At 48.0% G+C, this 23,995-nt stretch overlaps 1 protein-coding gene across 5 annotated transcripts in view; it reads right to left on the bottom strand.

Moving 5' to 3' along the window:
* ULK4 (unc-51 like kinase 4) overlaps positions 1–23,995 on the bottom strand; it is a 597,001-nt gene that overhangs the window by 250,859 nt on the left and 322,147 nt on the right. For all 5 annotated transcript variants that reach the window (XM_062200117.1, XM_062200120.1, XM_062200121.1 and 2 more), the window contains one exon: positions 9,608–9,713. In XM_062200117.1, coding sequence (XP_062056101.1) covers positions 9,608–9,713 — 106 coding nt within the window. The remainder of the gene's footprint in view (positions 1–9,607; positions 9,714–23,995) is intronic.

Here is a 23,995-nt window from a genome sequence, read left to right as displayed (position 1 = left end):
CACGGCTCAATAGGTGAATCCTCTGCCTGTGGCGCTGACACACCGGGTTCTAGTCCCAGTCGGGGCGCCAGATTCTGTCCTGGTTGCCCCTCTTCCAGGCCAGCTCTCTGCTGTGGCCCGGGAGTGCAGTGGAGGATGGCCCAAGTGCTTGGGCCCTGCACCCCATGGGAGACCAGGAAAAGCACCTGGCTCCTGGCTTCGGATCAGTACAGCACACCGGCCGCAGCGGCCATTGGGGGGTGAACCAATGGAAAAGGAAGACCTTTCTCTGTCTCTCTCACTGTCCACTCTGCCTGTCAAAAAAAAAAATACTATAAAATATCAATTGTGGTATTATTATGACTTAAACTTTACATGTACGTTTAGCACCGCAGGGTGTTTCATTCTTCCTGTAAGTAAACTGAAATAAGAAATGCTGTCTTAGTAGTTCTGAAGGAGAGAGGCTGAATCCAGTCAGGTGGAAATTACAGAGACACCAATTTCAGCTCAATATAGAGAAACATTCTGTAATGACTGGAATTTGTCCAAATCAGAGTGTGCTGCCTGTAGAAAAGACTGTCCAATCTCACCCATTCAGAGTGGCTGCCAAGATTCTAGCATTCAAGAGCGCCCAGCTCCAGTGGGAGCTGCGTCTACTCCAGTGGCTTTCTATCCTAGATCATCATTCGCCTCGGGTACTCACTGAATTGCCAGTCTCCTCTGTACAAGACTAGTAGGTAGATGGCTAGTCATATATCCCTCAAGGACTTTAATGGTTTCAATTGCTTGGGCCCAAAGATGATGCTGTGCACCATGAATTCACAACATTTGCTGATTTCTCCCTCTTCTCCCAGCGTCGGCTCTGTGCAGCACACTGGCCTGCCTGCTGCTCCCCAGACCTGCCCCTGCAACCACAGGCTCCTGCACCTGTTCTTTCTCTCTGGCCATCCTCCCTCCGTGCCAGGCTCCTTCCAGCTCTTACACAACAAAGATCCTCACTGGGAGCCTTTCCTTGACTGCCCAACAGGAGATGTCAACTCCACTCCCACATGGATACTTCCTATCCCCTCTATGCATTCTCTAAGAATTACAGAAAGAGAGGGAAAGAGAGAGATCTTCCATCTGCTGGTTCACTCCCTAGGTGGCTGCAATGGCCAGGGCTGGGCTATGGCAAAGCCAAGTACCTCATCAGGGTCTCCCACATGGGTAGCAGGGGCTCAAGCATTTGGGACACTGAGGTCATAGGTGGTAGTTTTACCTGCTATGCCACATGCCAACCCCTTTCACTGCCTCCTCCCCCAAACCCTCAGTATTTATGATCCCCTAACACTTATCATTACCTAACATTAACTTCTTGTCCACTCGTTTTGTTTGCTTATTTATTTCACCAGAATATAAGATTCATGAAGGCAGAGAATGTTGTCCATTTCACTTACCACTGTATCCCTTGCATCCCAATCAAGGCCTTACACCCAAATGGTTGTTCAATGATTTAATGCAGTAAATCCGGTGGTGGTAAACGACCTATAGGAGCAGAGCTGAGTAGTTGTAATGCAACCTATCTGGCCTACAGAACTTACTATTTACCAATTGGTCCTTTGCAGAACCCTGTCTGCCACCCTGAACTGGAAGCATCAACTAGAATGTCATCAGGCTGAAGCTGTGGCATAGGAGGTAAAGCCTCTGCCTGTGGCGTCAGCATCCCATATGGGCACTGGTTCGAGTCCTGGCTGCTCCTCTTCTGATCCAGCTCTCTGCTAATAGCCCGGGAAAGTAGCAGAAGATGGCCCAAGTGCTTGGGCCCCTGCACTCACATGGGAGACCTGGAATAAACTCCTGGCTCCTGTCTGCTGATTGGCCCAGCTCTGACCACTGCATCCATCTGGGGAGTGAACCAGCAGGCGTAAAACCTCTTTCTCTCTCTCTCTGTCACTGTGCCTCTCGAAAAAACAAATAAATTATAACCAAACCAAACAAAAAGGTCATGTAGAACTCTGATTCCAAATGCCTAGGCAATGGTGGTAAATTAAAGATGGGGCTATGGTTGGGATTTAAGTTTGTCCCCCTAAGGTTAAAGACGTGGATCCCAGGTGGCACTACTGGAAGAGGACAGAAATTCAATCTAATTATGGGTCCCCGGTCACTGATGGCACATCCTTGGAGGTGAGTTATTATAAGAGGCCTGGTTATAAAAGCCAAGTCAGACCTACTGCCTCCCTCTGCTTCTTGGCTCACCATGTGGCCACAGCTGCACACATGCTCCCCCACTGCCATCCCCCACCCTCACCAGATGGGCCGGCCAAAAGGGCCCACGAGTCTCTAACTGTGAACCTGTACAGTCGTGGGCCAAAGTAAGTCTCCTCCTCTGTAACTTTCTTGTCCTAGGCATTAGCTGTACCACCATAAAGCTGACTAGTACAGGTACTTCCTGTCAACTGGGGACAGAATCTCTCTGCCTACACTGTGAGCCAAGCCGGTACAGTGACTTCCTTCAACCCACAGAGCGACTATGCGGTGTCCGAGCTGAGGCAGCAAGAGCCCTTGAAGCTTCACCTGGGCCAGCACGATGGCAAAGAGCTAGGGCAGCAGGAAGTGAACCCTGAAGTCCAGATAAAACGCTCAAGGTACACCTGCCCCCTTTCTTCACACAACGTCACACTACTGTAAGGGTAGGAGCCTCATGCTTAAGTTAACTTACACTTAAAGTCTACGATGTCTTGAGTTGCATTAGAAGCTACTAACTGAATTTTATAAATGCGCCAACTGGGGAAGATCCGAGGGTTGTTTGGAGACATTTCCGTTCGTTACTAGACAAACACTGGCCAGCCACAGCTTGTGGGCGGGCCACTCCACTTTGCACAAAGACATAGAGCTGCACGTCCTTTTTCGGATTCTCTGGGGCTTGTTTGGATGCTGTGTGGGCAGACATGAGCACTAATTGCATACAGCTACCTGCTCATCACCCTGAAATCTTTACTACCTGGGCTCCTTTGCAGGCACGGGTTTCTAGCTCCTGCTGTGCGCCATTATTTTCAATGTTACTCTTAAACTCAAAGGAATCTAAGTGAGTCATGAAATGCCCTTTCTTCCTGGATCCTGAAGCCCAAACAACCCTCACAGTGATTTTCTGGTCTCTTGAGTAAACTCTGATTTAGACAGTTTAATAAAAAACCTAATAGGACATGAGTACTTTGATTTCTGGCATGCCATCCACCAGTAGAGACAAGCATAATTTCCATAAATGCTTCTTTGGCGGAGCTACGGTTTTTTCGGTGCTCCAGTGTGTCATGTAAATCCATTACCCTGACAGCTCCGCTGGTCCAACTACAACTGGAAGTAATATCCATTACCGAAAGGTCATCACACAGGGAAGGGCCGGCAGCCAGCTTTAAAGTGTTAATAACTCTGATCGTTTTCAAATAGAAACAAAAGGTCCTACTTTGTTCCCTAATTTTTTCCCAAAAGGTGCCGTTAAAAATGAAAATCAAAAAACCAAAGAAGGCACTGAATTCTAAACCGTACATGCATATTTCTGCTAACAGCAATCTCTTTGCCTTTGAGAACTTGGATACTCGGCGGCACGCGTATCAGGCCATCAACACTTCACTGAGCGTCTTACGTCTACCACCTACAGCATATCAACAACTGTGAGAGGCCTTGGATGAAGAGCACTGTGAGTCCAGACACCACGAAGAAAGCAAGCATGCCACGTATCACTTGGATCTGCACGTTACGCTCAATGCCACTGCTCTTTGAGAATTACTCTGTTGTGCTTTATGGCTCATACATTTCCTTCATATAGGTGCAAAAAGAAAAATGTACGTACAATTAATTTGTTTAAGTTACTCTAAAAAGCCCCTCCTGTTCTAAGCCCAATTTCTTGCTTGTCAGTGCAGAACCATCAATGTTCATGTGTTGCCGCATCCTTTGTTCCAGTGAAAGGACTGGACTGAGAGAGAACTGCTGAGGCCATGTCCTGAGATCTCCGGGCTCGGTGCCAGCACGCTCACACCCACGGCACAAGTTCGACATGCATGTGCCGCGACATAGATGGTAGCAACAGATGCACTGGTTTCAGAGATACTCAGAATCGGACGGAAAAAAAATACATGTCCAGAATCCATCCTTACCTCAACCTCCCAGGAAGTGTGGGGACGTGGGTGAAATCCAGGTTGGCCAGGACTGATAAAACTCAGGGAACAATCATGTCTGCTTCTTCATCTACACTACAGTTCACTGCTGTTGGCATGATTTGTAAAGGATCACACGTAGTCCTCTACGTTTGAGATAGAGAATTTAATTATGCATAAAACTTCCTGAGGATATAAACCAATGGCTGGGTCTCAGCTGATTCAAGGCAAAGATTTACAAGATTTCATTGCAACCCCCTGCCTTCGCCTCAAGCCCACACGGCAGCGTGGCAGGTGTCAGAGACCCTCCACGTGGCCACACTCTACTGCATCTCACACACTCGGGGTTTACAAACACCCACAGGATCTTTAACCAACTTGGGGGGAAAAACACATGGAGGAGCCAGGGAGTTCCAAGAGCAGCAGAGTGAGTCAGACCTGCACCTTCGTCGCTGCACACTGAAATCAGTCTGCCCTTCAGGCCTCAAGGACCACCCTTCTGGAATCCACCAGCAGGAGCCAGGATGGAGTTCCTGACATCTGTGGGCTCCTGGAAACCTTCCTGCTCTCGCCCCTCACTGACAGCCAGACCAAGCTCCCTGGCCTGAAGACTAGATGGACTCACCACACCCTTTGTCTCTACTTAGACAGAAGCAAGGTGCTTGGCACTCCCAGGTCACCCTCCTCCCTCTCTCCCGTGGTCTCAATAGCAGAATTTTTGCTTATCTTCCCTTCAGATTCCATACCCCGTGCACCCCAGCCTCTGAACCTCTTCCACGGAGAATTATGGAGCTCCTGGTCAGCAGCACAATCCTTCAGGTCACCAACCGCCTCCCTTCTGTTCACTCACCTGTCCCACCCATTTCCTCTCCTGTAACCGCCATCCTTCCAGACCACGAAATCACACTCTGTTCCCCTGAAGCTAACTCTCACCCTCTCCGACGCTACTCCCTGCCTTAAAGACCTTTGTGCTTTCCACTGTACCCCACAAGACCTGACGCGGGTCCATCCAGGTTTTGAGAGAATCGAAGTGTATACAACTGGGGACCAGGAAGGAACCAGAGGAGGAAGAAAACAAAATCACGAATACAAAACCATCCGTGCGCAAATCAGCTTCATCAGCTTCAGGGAAAACCCACCTGTGCTCCAACTCTAATGAACCACGGAACACAAAATCCCAGGATCCACCTGGATCACCTCACACACGATCCATCCATGCCTGACTCTCAAGTCCCCTAAGCGCCTGTCTTCTAGCATTTGGGGCCATCCTAGATCCTCTTCCTTGTGGAGCCAGTAGCTGAAGAGCTCCACAGTCTCATTGTCAGGGTCGTGCTCCTCACCCACTGTGTAGGCGAGCCAACAGGGACACTAACAATCTCAAGGGCATTGTTCCACCACGTCCTGATTCTCAGTCAAGGTCAGGGAGACTGTTTTAAAAGGACTCATGGATGGAGCTTTTGTTTACTAGAATGAACATAACTGATGCACAGGAAACGGACGCAGTTTTTAATAGACTGGTATCAGGAGCACCACCAGCTTGGAATAAAAAGGGTAAGGACAAGTCTCAGGAGGTCTCAAAGCTCCCCCAACTTCTGTGGAGAGCAATCAGGTTGAAAAAAAAAAAATTCTAGCTACAAATATAAATCATTCTGGAAGAAAAGGAAGAATGAACCAAAGGAGCCAAGAGCCACAGAGAAGGATTCCCAGGGAGCAGAATTTTGTCCAGATCAAGGAGTGTGCACAGCGGTCCTCTCTGTGTCTCATCATTATAGCACGGGAACATGGATCCTTAGTGCGCAGGCTCTCCAGGGTGAAGGCACAGTACACGTGTCTCCCTAGAATTAACTGAGATGACAGGATCCTTGTCCTGAAGCCTGAAACGGATTCTGTCTGGAGATGAGCTGTTGAGGAATACGAGGGCTCTGAACCGTATTTAGGATGTGGGAAAGAACAGCGAGGGGCTGGAGAACGCGCAGCACTGCTTAGTCTCCTAAGGTGCCTTCCTGGGTTAGCCCGTGTGTTCATTCGTTGTGCCTGCTTAGACTCACACTCTCCGTGGGACGTCTTTAATTACAGAGCCAATCAGTTCATACGTTCCGTTCCTTCCCCAGTCAGTGGTATTAATTTGTCTTTCTGGAAATTTCAGCTAAGCTATCTAATTAATTGGCATATGCTTGCTTATTTGCCCTTATAATCCTTACTATTTCTGAATGATCAGTAGTGATCATCTCTCTGTACACTTGCTGATTCATTTTTCTGCCAGCTCAAATCTGTTGAGTCCCATTAGTAAATTTTCACTTCAGTTACAGTGCCCCAGAAATCCCATTTGGCTCTCTTTTTTTAAAAAAGTAATTTCTCTCTGCTTATGTTGTCTATTTGATGAGACATCAAGTTCGTACTTCCCTTTAATTATTTACATATTGTATCCTGTAGTCCTTTACACATATTGATAATAACTGGTTTAAAATCTATGCTTCATATGCCCAAATTAAGGGTTCCACAGAAAGAGTTTTACTGATTTTTTTTCCCTATGTAGGCATCATATTTTCCTGTTTCTGTTGTGGCTTTGTAATTTTTTGTTGAAAACTGGACGTCTTGGATGACATAATGTGTCAACGCTGAATATCAGCCTTTCCTATGAGGGTAGCTTTGTTGCTAAATTATTGTTGTTTGTTAGGTGGCTATTTTGTGTTATTTATGTGAAGTCTACAAAGTTCACATTCCATATAGTGTCTTGGCCACAGAAATTTCTGTTCATTTAGCTCAACAGCCAGCCGGTGACTAGCCTGAGACGTCCTTGGATGTTGAAAGCTGGATGTGCTACACTCACTGCCAAGCACCTGTGCGTGTGTGGGGCATGCCTGCATCCCAGTTTGCGGTTCTGTGCAGAGCCTTGACACCAGCCAGAGGAGAACACAGTGGGCCGTTTCAGTCCCTACTGCACACGTGCACTGCCTGATGAAGGCACACAGCTTTCCAGATTCCCAGGAACACGTCAGAGAGTTCCAAAGTCTCCTACGGATATTTCATTCCCCAGATCTTTAAGTTTCTGGGACACTCCTGTTCACTCCACCTGGTGTCTCAGACTCAGGCAGCTGCGACGTTACCAAAATGTCAATTATTATTTCTTGCCAATGCCATGGGTGCAGGCATCTCCTCTCAGATGAACTCCAAGTCAAGGCAGATAAGGAGAATGTCATTCCAGGGAGGCATGAAATAGGTCAAGTTAAGGCAATGCACTGGGAATGGGACTTCCCAAGTCTCCAAACCCTATTTTAGTTCAAGTCTGTAGAGCTTTTGATGATACAATGCCATTAAAGACTTTGATTAAAGCTTCCTAAAAATCATTGTTCATTAATTCCAATTAATAAAAAGCCCACTCCTGAATCCTTTCAAAATATTCTCTCCAACTCTGAGAATCAGAGTCACTGCAGAGTAAGTCCTTCGGACTCTCAGGAGCCCCACTGGCTGGCTGACAAAGCAAAGGGCGAGGCAGGTGCCTGGAGCTGAGTTTGCAGAGCTTTGCAGCTCCTGGCCCATGGAGGCACGAGACTGCATAACTGAGGTGGGATGGAGGACAAAACCCTAGAAGACAGGAGCCTCTGGCATTGGCAGGTCAGACATCGAAGGACTATCTATCTCTAAGGTGATCCAGGGGGTTCCTAGAGTCCAGTCTTCAGTGACCATCAGAGTTGGAGCACAGGTGGATTCACCCTGAAGCTGCTGCAGCTAGCATGCCAGGGGCCCTTAACACTTGAACTGTTCCAGAAAGAGGAAATGCTTTTCTTAAAAAAAAAAAAAAATTAATGTCATCAACACAAAATATGGAGAAGAATGTCTTACCACATCAATCTCAACTACAGACCAATCATACTCATGAATGGCAATGGTAGATTCTGAGAAAAGATTAGCAAAGAACCTAAGTTGCACCAAGAAGAATCTATCATAATTAACTGCAGTTTCTGGCTCAAATGCTAGAACAGATTCAGCATTAGGCAATATGTTAACATGATTCACTCCATGAGCAGATTCAAGGAAAAAGATCATTTCATCATTTCCACTGAGACCAAAAAAGCTTTTGAGAGAAGTCATTGTTTATTCTTGGTTAAAACAAAGAAAAATAGATGGGTACCTCCTGAAATAGAAAACAAAATATTCTGAAGCAAAACCATATTTTGTACCCCATTATCACTGAATATTGCAATCAGAGATGAGGAGAAAACACTATAGAAACAGGGGGAAAGATTGTCAGTATTAATACTATCATTATTATAGTTATATAATTAAAAACTAGGAGAACTATCTAATAGGAGAACTATCGAAGAACTACAACCGAAAAGAACAGAAAATAAAAAGAATTAGGTGTAACATCCAATATGCAGAAGTAAAAAAACTATCACTTTTTTAAAAAAAACTTGAAGATATAATTGCAAAAAAAGAGCCTCATGTCTAATAACAAGCCAAAGAGACAAAATAGTGAGGAAGAGATAAACTTAAGAAATGTACACGTCCGATAGAGAAATATAAAAAGTCTCCAAGAGGCACAAAGATGTCCTGGACAAAGCAAACAGTAACACGCTGACATGGCTGAGAAGTGTGCATTTGCGCGGTACTCAGAATGATTCTTTAGTATCCACAAAAACTACAGATGCACCAAAGGATGCCCATCTCCGAATCCTACCCTGTGTACAGTACAGTCCTGCCCTTACGTGGAAGGACACAGTGTGAGGTTTTTCACTGCAGACACTGTGACGGCCAAGCGCTGGAGATGGCCTTCATCCACCATCACAGCACTGCTTAAACACATCCTCCTGTAACCACACAACAACAGGCCACTGCCGCGTCATAGAACTGAGATCTGTTTCAAAGCCCCACGGCTGCCGGCAGGATTTATCGTTGGAACTAAGTGCGTATTTTTCTTAGAGGAGGGGAAAAAAATACACCAACATTTAAGCATAATGACCACACAGAAGTAGAGCTCAAAAAGCTTGGGAGGAAATATCTTAATGGTGACTTGATCATTTTACGCAGTGAGCTCTTCTCTTTGTCTTATTTTTCTGAATTCCAATGAATATTTTAGTAAAAAAGTAGAACATGCATGAGATTCTCAGAAGTCTAACAGTATAGATACACCTAAGATGGAAAGCGAAGCCACTCTCACCTCAACCAGCTTCATTCTTCAAGGTACCTCTGAGCACTTCTGTTATTATTTTTATGGGCAATGATAAGTCTATACCTTTCGCTTATAATTCTGTTTCCTGGTTAATAACCTTGAAGTAGTGCCTGACTTTGTGCCACCAAAGAGAATGAAGTTAGGAGGGTAAAAAATCTCGACCCAACCCCAATTCCATTTTGACAGGGATACCATTATTTTTAAACATCTATTTTGACTCATCGACTTCACTGTAACTTTTAAGACTCCCGGCCTTGTCAGATGAGGAAAGCTACAAAGAGGCCGCACTCAACAGAATCAGAGACCAAATCCAGGACGCCCTTACCTTGTTCATACAGCAGTTTCATATTTGAATCTTTGCAGGCTACCAGGTTGTTGAGCAAAGCAATCACACTCTGCATAGTGTTCCCCAGAACGCTCTCCTGATGATCCTGCAAGAGAGCAAAGTTCCTGCCATGACCACACAGAAATGCCATCGTGTCACCCTACAGACAAATGAGCAAAAAATCTCCATCCCTTCATTTTTTTAAAAAAATCTTTTACAAAGGTTAAATAGCTACCTTTGTGCAGTTGAATGGGGCAGACCCTTCTGGGTTAGCCGTCCCCCACAGGTGAGCTACAATGAGCTGGGAGCAGAGTAAACCATTTAGGTACCAGTGCGAAGGCAGGCAGTCCCCCTGCTCATGCGCTGAGGGGCAGCCATGCTGTCCTGCATGCTTTACACAGGTGACAAAGCAATGGCCAGAAAGCAAGTGTGTGAAAGTTAGGAGGCGCAAAGATGGGCTTGAGACCCCAATAGAAAAAAATCTGTTCAACAAGGAAATAGATCTGCACCTTCAAGATCATCCTGGAGCTCAGATTTTCCCATTTAGTCTTGCACCTGTATGGTGAATATCCAGCATGCATTGTTCTGTCACTGATTCAGTGCAATAAACTCCATCTGGAACCGAACACAGTGGACTCTGTTTTCCTCACACTTAACCTCAGAGAGAAGAGAGTAACTGAGTTCCCAGGGAGAAGGCGAGAAATGAGCGATCCTTGTCCTAATTTTTCATCCTGAAGACAATTCCATAGTGATTTTTAATGGGTCTCAAAAAGAACCCACTTTCCTTTTGCTCCCCTTTTCATTCCTCTGAATGTTTCCGAATTAAAAACCCGACAGAGTTTATCACTGAGATTATAAAACAGCATAGAGTAGACAAAGAAAGAAAAGGTCCTTAAGGGTGTGGGACCAGGGTGAAGCAAGCGAGATGCAAGGGATGCACAATGTGAGGAGGTTCTCTCAGCTCCCAGCAAGTGCTCACTGGATGCAGGTTCTTCTGCAAGCATGGTTTGGACCAGTCTGCTCCTGGCCCACCCCATCCGCCATCCACTCGGCTCACGTGGAGCCCGTCCTAGAAATAACGTGTACCTTTCAGAGACTCCATCTAGACCTTTGCCTATTCACCCTCTGAGAGAGAGGGAGGGAGAAATTCATGGTTTGTTCTGTATTTTTAACATAATTGTATCACATCTATTAACTCATGAAGTAATTAATAGCTCTTCTGTGTCAAGCATTGTTCTACACACAGAAAGACACACACTAGTGAACAAAAACAAAGTTCCTGTCTTCGTGGAAACAGGCAGTAGGCAGCAGCATAATGAATAAGTAAACTGTGTGATGTGTTGGAAGGGAGCAAGGGCCCTGCCGAAAAAGAAGAGCGAACGACAGGGAAGTGGGATGCGGCGGGCCGTGATGGGGCTGTGTGTTAAGCTGGGTGGTCGGGATGAGACTTGCTGCGAAGGGGCCGTTGGAACACAACTTTTGTCTTACTTTGTAAATGTCGAAGCATCTTGGAATTCCCTGGCTCAGCTCATCCGTTTTCAGTAAACTTGTCCTTTGAAATAATTTTAGCTTTACAGAAGAGGTGTGAGGAAGCACAGAGAATCCCCAGGTACCCTCCAATCAGCTTCCCTGAGACAAGCATCTTACCTAACCCTGACCAAGCCTAAGCAATCAGCACCGGCATGACGGTAACAACTAACCTACAGGCTTCATTCAAATTTCCCAAGTTGCCCACCCAAGTCCTTTTCTGTGCCAGGAACAATTTATTTTGGCAACAAATATTTACCAAGTACCAGCTGTTCTAGGTACTCAGTCAAGAGGAGGAGGAGGAGGAGGAAGAAGAAAAAGAAAGCAAAAGCCTGCTCTTATGTTACTTGCCTCGTGGCAGGGGAAGAACACATAATAAATAATAACATGATCCATTAGCTGATACTTGCTGTGGGAGCAAACAGAGAGCAGGAATAGGTGGCTCGGGAGTGTCACTGGGGAGAGGCTGTGATGTCGCACAGAGCAAGCCAGGCACGGCTCCCTCCGAAGGTGGCATCAGAGCAAAGACGTGAAGGAGGGGAGAGGCACTCACTGCTTCTACACCCTGCTAGGTTCTGCTGCTACTTTGTTCTAGAATTGCTAACATCACGTTCACAAGTGGTACTGACCAATGAGTGACATCCTTGACTGATTTTAGTATCAATTTCATGCTAGTCTTGTCCATCCATTTTATTCCACATGTATCTGTTGGGCACCTAACGCCTGCTTCTCGGGCAGTGACAGAAGTTACTCATAAAAGCAGCTGGAGGGGCTGGCCCTGTGGCATAGTGGGTTAGGCCGCCACATCCCATATGGGCGCCGGTTCGAGACCTGGCTGCTCCACTTCCCATCTGGCTCTCTGCCATGGCCCGGGAGAGCAGTAGAAGATAGCCCAAGTGCTTGAGCCCCTGCACCCATGTGGGAGACCTGGAAGAAGCTCCTGGCTTCAGAACAGCTCAGCTCTGGCCATTGTGGTCATTTGGGGAGTGAACCAGTGGAATGGAAGACCCCTCTCTCTGCTCTACCTCTTTCTGTAACTCTTTCAAATAAATAAAATAATTTAAAAAAATAAAATAAAGTAACTGGATTGGGTATATTTTTTTCCCAGAAGATCTTTACTTTTTTTTTCTTTAAATCTTTTGCTCAGGTATCAACACTTGGGGCCAATTTCCATTATTTCCACTTTCTTAGAAAATCACCCACAATGTCCAAAGTTTTCAGACACATTTTAAGAAAAAAAAATGCATGCATCCTTTTCTCCCTTTCCAAATCTTCTCTGACCTGTATTTACATCACCCTTCGTGCTGCCTTGGCGACCAGACACCCTAACACTTGGTTGATGCTATGGGACTTTTCAAAGAACCAGCTTTCCATCTTCATTATGGATCTATGCACTCTGTTTTGACTTAATCATGATGGATATACTTAAATTTTCAGGTATGTAGTAGGATGGCATTTCCCTGGCCATTTTAACTAGCGATGACACTGAGATTTGTTTTGGCAGATTAAGCTCATTTAGACAGAAGCTATGAGCAACATCACCCTGTCTCCCCCTGCATCCCTGTGACCACTGACCATCCGGAGTCTCCAATAGTCTGGACAGGTGAGTGATAATATGGAGCAGTGGCCAGGAGCCCTGGGAGGGGCACCTGGTTTCCGAAGCTTACACACACACACACACACTCATTTGGGTCTGAAGCAGCTCCCCCAAGAAGAGATCTTTGCCTCTCACCCATGATAGCAACTGGGTTTCAGATGGGGTTTGTACACCTCTGTCTTTGCTTGATATAAGACAAGGGTTCTGCCTTCCAAATGCACTGCTTAAAAAAAAAAACCCTCTGCCTCCAGAAACACACACTTAAGAGCAACACTTGCATAGCGGCCATTCAAGTTCGAACGTTTCTCTGACACCAGCTTAAGAAGATGAATGTGGAAGTAAGGGTCTGGCAGCAATTTCATCTAAGTATTCTTACAGCTGGCTGAAAGGGAAGGAAGGGTGATTAATAAGCACCAAGATGGCACTACATGGTATTCCTGATAAAGCAGCTAACAATACAGAGGAGACCTACTCTGGTGGGGAAAAGTGAAGCTAACTTATCTTTAATTTTGGGTCCTATTTGGCGAAGCAACACACACGGCTCCTTGTTCAAAGATCGATCTGTCATTAAGTATAGATTGGCCTTACTGGAAGTAAATATATTGTTCTTTTGATGCATGCATGTTTATGACTAAATGCACCTTTTCTATGAGGCCCTGGGCAGTATTTCACGCATCCTAAAACCAACACTCTGGTCTTTCCTGTGCTCCCGGGGCGAGTGTCCCTCGTTTCTTTTGATATAAAAGGCAACTCTTCAAATCTCTACTCCCCCTAGACATTCAGATCCCAGGGTCAGGTTCCAGCCAACTGGGCTCTGGGACTCTGAGCCTGGAGACCTCCCCAGCCCCGTGACACAATCTGTGGAGCTAAGGAAAGCTGAGGGCCTCCCTCATTATTAAATGCCCCCACCAACATTATCACTAGAGGTATTCTGTGCACCAAATGGGAAAAAAAAAAACACCTATGTGACGGTTATACTGAAGTTCAAAGACCTGGGATCCTATAGTAAGACTGGGGAAAACTTCCTTTTTTCTTTTCTTGATACTGTTAAAAACACTGACATATTTGAAATTTTTTTTTGTTGGTAATTTTTCCAACTATACATAGATTGAGAACATTGTTCAATGCACCATGGGGGCTTTATAAAAGCCGCAGTGTAAAATTATCTTTATTTGTTCTGCTTCTATTAGGCCGAGATGCTTCCTACACATACAGGGGAGGGAGACCTTGGCCACAGTAACTGCTCCAGCTCTGGACAGTGATGATGGTGTGGTTCTTAAGACAGTTACTGCGAAGGACTAGATCATAATTTCCCCAGAAGGAAGGCTATGTGTGTGTGAACAGCAGTGCAGAAGGTGTTAATGGGCATTAAGCACATTTCTATTAACTTCTTATTAAACTGAGTTATTTTATCTCGCTTAGCACCTTGACTAAGACTTGTTCTTGTTCACAACCATAGTAGTCTACAAGGGATAAAATTATGCATCAAAAAACCATCACGTTTACTTCTCCAAGTTAGAGTGGAAGATGACATGCGGGGAGGAAGCGTGGAAGTCAACGCGTGGGGCAGAGTTCCTCTTGGACACACCTGCAAAGCTGGTGCAAAGAGATAAGGGGCACACACAAGAGGCTGGTTCAAGGACCACGGGCCAGAGTTGGAGGGGAGGGCTCACTCTCATCAAAGCCTCTCACCAGCAGGCGCTCCTCTGGGGCAGCCCCCTTGCTCCCCAACAAGTCTGTGCCTGAGTCCCTGGGGAAGGGACCAAAGGCTGGGTACTGTCCCGATGCCTGTGTCTCCTTTTCAATCCTCTCGGTTCTTTAAAACAGCAAAGAATCAACGCCATCAGCACCCTGACACATGCAAAGAGAAGGGACGCAAATGAGGATCTACAGCAGGGCCAGGGGCCCAGGCAGCAGCAGTACTGGGGCGACCTTGTCGGAGAGCAGCCGCAACGCAGACCACGCCCTGAGAGTAACCTGCGCCGCCGTGCACTTTCCCCGCATCCTCCCCACTTCGTCAAAGTGCAGAGGGGGCTCCAGCTGTCTTTGTCCAGGGGAGCCCAGAGGTCAGCAAGGTCAAGTGGGTGCACCTGGGATTCTGTGAGAAGACAGGAGCATGGCCCCGGCCACTACGCAGCACAGCCTCACTGTAACCCAAGGTGGGAGGCGGGGTGCCGGGGTCACCCAGCAGTCCGCAGATTCCAGGGGAACCAGCACCGTGTGTGGACCTCACGGCTATTTGGGGAGGACTGAGCGCATTCCAGAGCAGGGGCTGGAAAGAATCTGAGAATTCCCAACTTGGGGCTGTTGTGGTGATGCTTCCTCCCCGTCCAGGCCATGATGCACCCCCAGCCCCTGCCACCAACACTGGGCTCTCCTGGCTGTTTATCACAGTGCTGTAAGACATCCAACCCAGGACGCATTAGGCAGGTAGGCATTAGACAGCTACAAGAAAGAATCAGCGCAGCTGTTAGTCCCCCACAAGAGTAAAAATGCATACTACAGCCAACATTTACAACCGTATTATTCAGACACCTGTATTAGTGTTGGCTGATGGACACAAGAGGAAGCTGGGGCTGGCATTGTGGCGTCGAAGGTTAAGCCTCTGCCTGCATTGCCAGCATCTCATATGGATGCCAGTTCAAATCCTGGCCGCTCCACTTCCAATCCAGCTCCCTGCTAATGCACCTGGGACAACAGCAGAAGATGGCCCAAGTCCTTGGGCCCCTGCCACTATGTGGGAGACCCAGATGAAGCTCCTGGCTTCGGATTTCCCTAGCTCTGGCCATTGCGGCCATTTTGGGAGTGAACCAACAGATCGAAGATCTCTCGCTCTCTTGATCTCTCTCTCCAACCCCCTTCTCTCTGTATCTCTGCCTTTCGCAAAAACAGATAAACAAATCTTTAAAAATCAAAATTAAAAAAAGGAAATAAAGAGGAAGTTGAGCTCACATAGCAGGGCATCAGTGAGACCCTACAAAAGGCAATCCCATTACACTTCAAGGCTGTGATGGAAATATTTAACTCTTTCATCCGTATCCCATCAGTAAGTACAGCTGATCTAATTTGTGTGCCGGACACCACACAGTGTGGACATTTAATAAACGGGACACTCGAGAGCTCTAATAAAATACAGCGTTTGCCAGCAGAGATAATTAGAATTGAAGCAGCAAAAATTCTCGTGTTTGGCAACACAGATGAAACGACTTCATTAAAACGTACAGCTTCAGCAGAGAGGGGCAGGGGAGCACCGGCCCCTGAAGCAGCAGCCTTCTTAACACTAATTGCTCCAGTGCTCGAGGAGGACAGCTCTGACCAATCAAGAGCACAGCGAGGCAACACCGGCGAAAAACACTCGGCCCTTCTGGGGCGTCTCCACTGTACTGTGCAGGTTCACGTCTGAAGCTGTAGATGCCACTGCCAGACTTCAGATGCCCGGAATGCAAAGTTTGGTGAGGACACTGCAGCTTTGGTCACCGGAGTAAGGATGTGGCAGCAACCTACATGTCTGCTGATGGACGGATGCATAAAGAAAAGGCTACCCACTCGTCTACATGCAGTGGAATATGACCCAGCCTTAAAAAAGAGAGATCTGATGTCAGCCACAGAGTGCATGGACCCTATGTGTGCAAAGTGCAGTAAGACAGATACAGAAGGAAAAATACTGCATGACCTCATTTGTAGTCATATGTGGCATATTTTACAGAGGTCAAATATAGAGAATAAAGCTGGGTCCTACAGTTGGGAGTGGGGGATGGGGAGATGTAGGGCAAAGGATCTAGTGTAGCAGACACGTAGCATGAGCCAGCCTAGAAATCCTAGGCACAGGAGAAGTAGTTCTAATATTTACCTTGTTAATTAGAGCTTTTGTTACATTCGTAGATTTTAGCTGCTTTTGTCACAAAACAAAGTAACCATGTAAGTTGATTGATATCTGGGGCCGACACTGTGGTTCAGTGGATTAAAGCCCGGTCATGCAGTGCCAGCATCCCAAAAGGGTGCCAGTTCAAGTCCTGGCTGTTCCATTTCACATCCAGCTCCCTACTACGCACGTGGGAAAGCAGTAGAAGATGGCCCAATTCCTAAGACCTCTGTACCTACATGGGAGACTCAGAAGAAGCTCCCGGCTTTGGATCAGCTCAGCTCTGGCCATTTGGAGCCATTTGGGAGTGAACCAGCGGATGGAAGACCTTTCTCTCTGTTTCTACCTGTCTCTGTAACTATTCCAAAAATAAAAACAAGTCTTAAAAAAAAAGATGATTGATACGTCCATCTGCTTCACTGCAGTAGCCATTTAACTATTTATATACATCCTATAATATCTTGTTGTAAACCTCGAATATTCACAGTAAACTTTTTAAAAAACTTTGATAGGGGTGTCAGCATTGTGGCATAGCAGATGAAGCCTCTGGGTGGCGCCGGTTCAAGTCCTGGTTGCTCCACTTCTGATCCAGTTCCCTGCTAATGCACCTGGAAAAGCAGCGGAAGGTGGCCTGAAGGAGTACTTGGGCTCCTGCACCTATGTGGATGCCTCGAAATAGCTCCAGGCTCCCTGCTTTGGCCTGGCCCGGCCCAAGCTATTTGTAGGCATTAGGGAAGTAAACCAGCGAATGGAAGCTCACTCTCTCTCTGCATTTCAAATAAATAAATAAATCTTTCAGTCAACATAGGAAGTATCTGCAAGAATCTAACAATGAGCTTCAGCTGCTCTTGGCTGCCTTTGGCACGGGTCAGAGCTTGAAGGCGACACCTGATTAAAAGACGACAACTGAACCGAGGGATGAGAGAGCAGAATGACTGAGGAACGGATGCACACCCAAGGGCTGCTGTGCACACAGTCACACAGCATCCTCTGGCCAACACACTCTTAGACCACATTTCAGAAAAACAGTGGAAGGATGCCCTACAGAACCCGCATGTGCACATGCTTGCACAACAGCACCAAAGTGTGGCCATGGCAGGAAATGGTGCACCTGCTGATTTCCTTTGCAACGATTCTCCCCACTGGCCAGGTTCTTAGAGAGCTGAGACCGAGGCTCAGAAGCAGACCTCAGAAGACCCAGGGGAAGCAAATACATTTGAGGAGAACAGGACCCATGCACCTGTTGCTGATGGTTTTTCTCAAGGCTGTCCTACAGCAGCTCAGACTCAGTGCGATCTAACCCAACTCATTATCCTTATCGCCTTCACACTTCGTCATCTTTTCTCTTTCTCCTGTCAATGAAGAGCACTACAACCTGGCCAGCTACTCAGCCATGGATCTCGGACTCAGGGGAATTACTGCCCCTCCCTACTTCCCTCATCTAATCAGTTGCAGAGTCCCCGCGAGTGCCCCCTGAGCACCTCTTGCATCCATCCCCTGCCCTCTGTCCACACTGGCACTGCCTCATCTCCAGCAATTGCCATCCTTGGTTAGGACGTCATAGTCTCCCGATCGGCATCGCCACTGCCAACCTCACTACTTCCGTCGCTATAGCGGTAGAGACTTCCTCTCCACTCCTGTGGCTGAAACCCAAGGAGAGCAACCTAAGGGGGCAGAGTTGACCCAAAATCGGTGTTGCCGACGTCCAGCTTGTGTCCAGTGCCAGGGTGGGATTTAGGGTCCGGAAAAGCAGGGAGGCCAGAGTTATGGGATGGCCTGAGCCAGCCTACTGCTGTTCTAGAGTTTGCAATTCCAGGGAAGAATCACATCACGGTTTGTGAAATATTTTCAAGACTTGTAGGGCCACATACTGACTCCCAGCATGAGGAACCGGAAAGGTGCAAGATAACTAACAATGTATTCAGTCATGGAGCAGACATTGGCACTCAGGACGTCACTGTTCCACACTGGAATGTCTGGGTTCCAGTCCCAGCTCCACTCCCAATTCTAGCTGCCTGCTCAAGTATACCCCGGGAAGCAGCAGGCTATGGCTCAGTTCTTCAGTCCCTGCCACACACTTGGGAGGCCAAGATGGAATTCTCGGCTCTGTTGTGGTCATCTGGGGATGAACTAGTAGATGGGGATCAACCTCTTCCCCTTGTCTCTCTCTTAAAAAAAAAAGGTATCTCTTTTAATTCACCTATTTACTTAGTTAACATGCGCATGGGATGTCCTGGGAACAAAGTAGGACTGTCTGGAGTACGAGGAGGTTGGGACTGAGGTCACTGCCACTGGGCATTTGCTCCACCAGCAGTGCGCAGTTAAACAGCCCCTCTGCCAGCACAGTGGGGGCTTCCAGGGCTGGCTAAGCAGGCTCTGACCAAGGTCGGGGAGGCTAAGCAAGGACCTTCAAGGGCGCTCTTCTCCCATTGACTCCAAACTGTGCAGTGCTCTCACCTTCAGGGTCTAGAGGGGCAGTACCCAGACCTGCCATTTCCTTTTTTTTTTTTTTTTTTTTTTGACAGGCAGAGTCAGAGAGAGAGAGACAGACAGAAAGGTCTTCCTTTGCCGTTGGTTCACCCTCCAATGGCCGCTGCGGCCGGCGCACCGCGATGATCCGAAGCCAGAAGCTAGGTGCTCCTCCTGGTCTCCCATGGGGTGCAGGGCCCAAGCACTTGGGCCATCCTCCACTGCACTCCCGGGCCACAGCAGAGAGCTGGCCAGGCCTGCCTTTCTTATGGGGTAGCACCGTCTCGAGGCCTCCCTCCACCGTTCTGATTGAAGACATAAGGGGAGCTGAGATCATTTTTAGGTTTGACTGACAGGTATCGTCAAAGCCTGCCAGCTGCTGTGCATACAGGCTATAATTAGCAACACAGAAGGGAGGGCCGGGATCAGCTGCTACCGTCTCCCCACCAGTGTGCTGAGCTCGCCTGCACAACTGCTGTTCGTGTTCAACACCAATGGCAAGGCGTGCTGGACGCCGCGCTGACAGGTTCATTGGTCATCCGGCTTGCTGAGCCCTGCCCTGCGTTATTTAGGCTTCTAGCAGGGAGCCTGCATCTTTTTGGCTGCCAACGGGGCCCTAAGCTTCCACGCTGGCACAGGAGCTTCCAGGAGACAGAGCCAATAGGAAGCCGCCAGAACCAGGATCCCCCGGGGACGGATGCGCTGAAGCAGAGGCCCGTCTGCCTCCCAAGGCACCAAGAAAAGACACGTGCATTTGGGACTGCAGCCTTCTCCTGAGGCCCCTGCTGCTGCCCCAGAAACAGAGTCATGGGGGACAGAGAGTAACGTCATCACTCTGCACAAGTCAGGTCGCACGTTCGCTGCAGCTGGGGGCCGTGAGCAGGAAGCCTCCCCGGCTCCGTGGGCAGGGGTTCGTGGCTTTTTCCCGTGCCTGCCTTCAATGGCAGCAGAATGGCAGGCACAGCCGCAGGAGGTCTACAGATGACCAGTGTCAGGTAGCCTGGATCGGGGTCGCCCATTCTGGAATTGGCCGCCCGTGGTATTTGATGCACGACCCCGCTTCTGTCCTGAGTCTCTGTAGCTGAAGGCAACGGCTGAGCTTTCCTTTTTCTTAGATCGACTTAGGTAACAGCAGCTGTATCTGCAAAATTACTCTTGGGAACATTCAATATGTTTTTATTTATTTATTTATTTATTTATTTATCTTTGGCCATACAGTGAGACAAACTGCAAAATCTAAAGAACAAATTGGCTGCAGTAGGATAAAGTGGGATAAAACGATCCCAGGTCATCTTTTGTGTCTTTGTGGGCATTTTCTTTAATTAGATGAGAATTAGAAGATACCTCAGCTATGAGCATCACTAAGTTAATGTGGGCTGATAAAGATATCCACAGTTTTTACCCTGGACAACTCAGAGGAGTCGGGGAGTCTTCCACTGGGAAAAGGCAGTGAGGAGGCATTAAGAAGCCCACAGGCCTTGCGCACCAGTGGGTAAAGTTCTGGGAATTCAGGGGGATTTAAGGAGAGTCCTGAGGTCAGGACACTGACCAACATCAGCAGAGGACAAAGTGGTCACCTACCGGCTGGTCCCCATTTCTGAAGTCTAGAAGGGGATTCTTGAGGGCACGGACTTCCTTCTCAGGCCAAGCCAGCTGCAAGTCTCTGAGGAGCTGTGAGGTATCAGCGGAATCCCAACCCTACTCTTCAGTCTCTCCTGTGGGGCACACATTCACACCTAGGGGGTATTGGCTGTATGCTGAGCACCCAGCGCTAAGGAGTGTCCACCTGCTCACGGCTGCTGTTTGTACATCAAGGCAAACATCCATAGGTGTTCTCTGCTGAGCATTGAGGAAGCAGGGAGCAGGAAAGAGAAGGCAATTGATCATGAGCTCTAGCCTTAAGAGCTTAGATGCCAAGGTGGTCTGGGGGCCGGCACTGTAGCACAGCGGGTTAACACCCTGGCCTGGGCGCCGGTTCTAGTCCCAGCTGCTCTTCTTTTGATCCAGCTCTCTGCTATGCCCTAGGATAGCAGTAGAGGATGGCCCAAGTCCTTGACCCCTACACCCACGTGGGAGACCGAGAAGAAGCTCCTGGCTCCTGGCTTCGGATTGGCACAGCTCCGGCCATTGTGTCCATCTGGGGAGTGAACCAGCGGATCGAAGTCCTCTCTGTCTGTCTCTATCTCTCTCTGTAACTCTACCTGTCAAATAAATAAATCTTTAAAAAAAAAAAAATAGATGTCAAGGTAGTCTGATTCTACTACCCTCATGCAGCGCAGAAACAAACAAACAAACAAACAAAACCCAGAAATCACAACAATACTAAGAATGAAGGGGCCGGGCCGGCGCCACAGCTCAATAGGCTAATCCTCCGCCTGCGGCGCCGGCACACCGGGTTCTAGTCCTGGTTGGGGCGCCAGATTCTTACCCAGTTGCCCCTCTTCCAGGCCAGCTCTCTGCTGTGGCCAGGGAGTACAGTGGAGGATGGCCCAAGTGCTTGGGCCCTGCACCCGCATGGGAGACCAGGAGAAGCACCTGGCTCCTGCCATCGGATCAGCGCAGTGCGCCGGCCGTGGTGGCCATTGGAGGGTGAACCAATGGCAAAGGAAGACCTTTCTCTCTGTCTCTCTCTCTCACTGTCCACTCTCACTGTCCACTCTGCCTGTCAAAAAAAATTAAAAATTTTAAAAAAAAGAATGAAGGGATGAGGGAAGGAAGAAAGCAACAGAGAAGGAGCGAGGGAGGACAGATGGGTTTCCTGGGTACAGAAACCTGAGCTCAGTGAGACAATTTGGGGAACCACTCAGGCCTGCAGGGGCCAAACCACAAGGTCTCTCCATAGCAAGTAGTTGCTCATCTCAATCTGGAATGGGCCTGCTATCCAGGCACTGGGCACCTGCACTTGCTGACCACTACTAGACAGAGAGGCACATGGACAGCAGCAGCTCTGGTCACCGCCCTGTGCTACTGCCTGGTGCTTTCCCCCTGGAGACCTTGCTGCTCCCCACAGCCAGGGAGCAGAAAAGGGAGTGTGGTCTTTCTGGTTTCCTTTACCTCCGGGCACTTGGGCTGCTTCTCCCAAGCATATGTGTGGAGACGGCCTCTTTACCCACCACGCTCTGTCGCCTCACGGGTCCCCGGGAGTACACAGGACTTGCAGAGTCATGCCGATGGCCTGGCCAGCACGTGCATTTTGATGAGCTGCTGTTGACTAGACAAACGGTCCCCTCGGGCTGACTGTCTGGTACCGGATCCTTCTGCTGCTGTGCACGACAATGGACAGGCGCTGCTGACAGCTGTCATGGGCCCGAAGCGGCAGGCACACACACAGAGAAGTGGATTTTACCGTTAGCCAATCCTACTGGGGTAATCTTAGAGTCTCATCTCTCAGGGCACAAGATACACATTAAGCAAGCTAAAAAAAAATAGAAGAAGATAGGTTTTTGGTTGGAGGCGTGAGAGATACTCTGTTTATCAAAATTGATATAGTTTCGGTGCAGAACCATTTCATTTGCCCGTGCTCCACAGTTCAGGGCCACACAGGCTCTGCACTAACAGCACCGGGGACTCCACCAGAGAAAGGACAGACAGGACTCTGAGTCACAGCGTTCAAACCGTCACGACCAGATACGGTGAGGGCAAGGAAACAGACAGCATCTCAGGTAGCTGGAAACGACTGTTTAAAGCCAGAGAGGTAACAGGGCGCTGGCTGCTTCGTTTTGCATCAGCTGCCGCACCCAGGAGTTCAGGTGGGCACCTGCCTGCCCAGTGAGAAGTGAGCTGCTGGGGACTCGGGCAAGCTTCTAAGGCCCTTTTCTGCTCTAACGTCCTCTGAGGCTAAGACTAGACCCTGAGACTTTCCAAATTTCTCCCAGGAAAGGATACACAGGGAGACTATTTAAATGATGTTAAATCATACCAAACTGTAACAACTGCTAAACTTCATGGTTACACAACAAGAAAAGAAAACTTCTGTACAGGCGCTGGTGTTGCCTGTGGACTGCAGCAAAGAGCACCCAAACACAAGGTTTAGAACTGGTTGGGGTCCCCTGTCCACCTTTCCCCAGAATGCACTCTCATCAACCCAATAAGACCAGAAACTTGTGATCCTTGGCAAGAAAACTAAACATTCAGAAGCCCCCAAGGAATCCCCCAGTCCCAATTCCATCCAGGGTTCCATGAAGTCCAACTTCATTACACAAATACTGACTGGGGGAGGGGCTGAGGAAAGCTCCTGTATGAATCGCTGTCTTGTCAATCACAAGGTTTCACACCCATTTGACCACAATGAACATCACTGCTAAGCTCTTCGAGCTAACAGGCTGCAATGGGAAACTGTCTACATTTTTTTTTTTTTACTTGCATCCATTTCATAAATACAACTTTAGGAACACAGTAATTCTTCCTGCTGTTCCTGCCCTCCTACCCACATCCTTACCCTTCCTCCTCTTCCCTCTGTATACATTATTGATTGACTGATCGGTTTGAGAGGCAGAGAGAGACAGACACGACAGAGTTGCCATCTGCTGGTTCATTCCGCAAATGCTAAAAAAAAAAAAAAAAAAAAAGGGCTGGGCCAGAGCCAGGAACTCGATCCAGTGTGCCCATGCGGGTGACAGGGACCCAGTCGATTCAGCCACCTCTTGCGGCCTCCAAGGGTGCACCTGAGCAGGATGCAGTGCTGGGACTTGAACCCGGGCAACCTGACATGGGATGTGAGCATCCCAAGGGGAATCTTATCTACAAGGCTGAACACCCACTCCAAAGTTGGAACATTTAAAGCACGAGCACACATATACGCAGACCCACAATAGACCCTTTACAAGGTGACAGGGACACAATTTGTTTGATTCACCATTGTGAGCAGTGTTCCCTGATAACATTTTGCTTTACAGGAAAGCCAGTAGACTGCATTGAAAAAAGTAAAAATGCA

Source organism: Lepus europaeus, chromosome 9 (assembly GCF_033115175.1).
Source record: "Lepus europaeus isolate LE1 chromosome 9, mLepTim1.pri, whole genome shotgun sequence".
In the NCBI taxonomy this organism is placed as follows: domain Eukaryota; kingdom Metazoa; phylum Chordata; class Mammalia; order Lagomorpha; family Leporidae; genus Lepus; species Lepus europaeus.
This window is presented reverse-complemented; position numbering and strand designations above follow the sequence as displayed.